The 2,277-nt window shown below is 35.3% G+C and overlaps 1 protein-coding gene across 1 annotated transcript; it reads left to right on the top strand.

Moving 5' to 3' along the window:
* Positions 1–614: 614 nt before the first annotated feature.
* On the top strand, positions 615–1,684 carry LOC113354193 (40S ribosomal protein S4-3-like). Its single transcript, XM_026597602.1, has 3 exons — positions 615–726; positions 964–1,079; positions 1,254–1,684. The coding sequence occupies exons 1-3, from the start codon at positions 674–676 to the stop codon at positions 1,682–1,684; spliced, it is 600 nt and encodes a 199-aa protein (XP_026453387.1). The 5' UTR covers positions 615–673.
* Positions 1,685–2,277: the final 593 nt, after the last annotated feature.

The raw sequence follows: 2,277 nt of genomic DNA, 5'->3' as shown, positions 1-2,277 counted from the left end.
GGTATTTATTAATGTGATTTTTATTTTTCAAAAATTATTTGGAGGTTTAGTTATCTAATTTGATTTAGTTAATTCTTTGGTTCAGTAGTTTACTGTGATGAATGCAACTGCACAAGTTGTTCTAAGAATGTTGAGAATAAGACTTTTAGGCAAGAGACTGTGGAAGCTAATTTTAGAGATTAATCCGAATGCATTCCGACTAAAGATTTGCTAGTAGTTCTCATCGAGTTATTGACACTAAGGTATGTGGTCTAACTCATAGAGTTCTTAAAAACTTGTCCATGGGTTATTATCTTTTATTTTGTTAGATGTTAATGGCTGGTTCAGAGTTGATGAAAACCGTGCTTCCAAGCCAACATTCTCTGTGTCTGAAAATGCATGGACTGCAAGAATTAGGCTGGTAGGAAGAGAGATTCGCTCTCTTCCACGACATAATGTAATCATATTGATACCCTACATGCAGCAGTTAAATGTCAATGCTACAGTAACTGGGGATATTGAATCGTCTAGCTATGCAATCTTCCAGTTCTCCACCAATATCTAAGAAAAGGAAGCTTCATGGAAAAACTTCTTTCCTACAACATGAATATAATGAGATGCTCAGTATTTTGAGTCTTATTCTGCGAAATAGGTTGAATTATGCTCTCACATACCCTGAAGTTGTGCTATCTTGATGCAAAGGCATATTCTTGTTGATGGCAAGGTCAGAACAGACAAGACAATACCCTTTTGGTGGAATGATAAAGAACCCACTATAACTTAGCTACAAAAAGATTAAGAACCCACGATCATTATTGATGGAATCAATAATTAGTTCATGTTTCGTTGTATGCTTATGTAATGATTTCCCAAGAAATTGCATAGCCAATTTTTTATTCTCAGTTAACAAAACGTGATTCCTATTCTCAATTTTTTTATTCTCAGTATACCATTTATTCTGGTACTTACCTTTGTGATTTTATTGGTTTATTTTTCAGATGTCATATCAATTCCCAAGACAAATGAGAACTTCCATCCCTTTTACGACACCAAGGGTCGTTTCAGACTCCACTCAATCAAGGATGAAGAGGCGAAGGTCAGTCTTTCTGTTTTGTTGTTTTCACAGCCGTACGGGTATAATTAAACCTTTTCTTTTTGTAGCCTAATGAACACTCTCTAGATGTGGTTAGTTATAAAAAAAGTTGTCTTCTGGGAGTTTATAGACTTAAATTTTACTAAGAAAATGTGATTCACAAAACATTTTACGGTTGCAGTTCAAGCTTGCAAGGTCCCTAATGTGCATTTTGGAACAAAGGGTATCCCATACATCAACACATCTGATGGTCTCACTATCCGCTACCCAGATCCCCTTGTCAAGGCCAACAATACTATCAGGCTTGATCTTGAGAGCAACAAGATTAATTTCATCAAATTTGGCATTGGCATCGTTGTCATGGTCACTGTACGAAGAAACAGAGACCTTGTTGGTGTCATTAGGAACAGAGAAAAGCATAAGGGAAGTTTTGATACCCTTCACATCCAGGATAACACCGGTCATGAATTTGCCAATTATTTTGCAAATGTCTTCAACAATGGTAAGGGTTCAAAGCCATGGGTAACCCTCCCCAAGGGCAAGGGTATCAAGTTAATCATCATCAAAGAGGCAATGGAGCATCTTGCAGCACAAGGATCCGCTACTGCTTGAGTTTGCTACTGCTTAAGTTTTTCTATGATGATAAAATTCCGATAGGTTTCAGATAGTTTATTAAAGAATTACTTTGGATTGATCTCTTTCCTTATTTTGAAGTATTTCTAATGCTATTATGTTTTGTTTTCATTGGTTGGAACTGTATAGAGCAGGATTTTGTAACTGCTATATTCAGTTTAGACCGCAATTGTCACCTTATGCTTATTCTTTTGGAATGCGGAGAAGTAAATGTTGTCTTGCAGTAACTCATATAATGAGATGCTCACTATCTTCAGTTTACTAGATAGTGGATTTCTTTTGGAATGCGGAGAGGTAAATGTTGTCTTCTAGTAACTAGGATAGTGAGATGCTCACTATTTTCAATTTACTAGTATAGTTGTCTTTTCATTTTTTTCAGAATTATAGTGGATTTCCTTGATTCTTGGTTTTACTGAAATTTTTTTCAGTGAATGAATCTTAGTATAAAAAATTTATCAATATTTTGTTGTTTAATTTGTCATGGGAAGATGTTGTCGCTTGATAGACATGTAACGAACACTACATTTTGGACACATATGTTTTTTTAAAGTGGCTAAATAAATTCCCTTTCC

This window comes from Papaver somniferum, chromosome 2 (assembly GCF_003573695.1).
Source record: "Papaver somniferum cultivar HN1 chromosome 2, ASM357369v1, whole genome shotgun sequence".
NCBI lineage: Eukaryota > Viridiplantae > Streptophyta > Magnoliopsida > Ranunculales > Papaveraceae > Papaver > Papaver somniferum.
The sequence above is the reverse complement of the archived record's forward strand: the minus strand, read 5'-3'. Positions and strand labels throughout refer to the sequence as shown.

Bases quoted from the DNA above. Each gene is read 5' to 3' on its own strand.
- LOC113354193 (XM_026597602.1), top strand. From the start codon at position 674: ATGCAAAGGCATATTCTTGTTGATGGCAAGGTCAGAACAGACAAGACA. The intron at 727-963 runs CTTTTGGTGGAA...TGTGATTTTATT, and splicing joins AGAACAGACAAGACAATACC to GGTTTATTTTTCAGATGTCA. The intron at 1,080-1,253 runs GTCTTTCTGTTT...TTACGGTTGCAG, and splicing joins GGATGAAGAGGCGAAGGTCA to TTCAAGCTTGCAAGGTCCCT.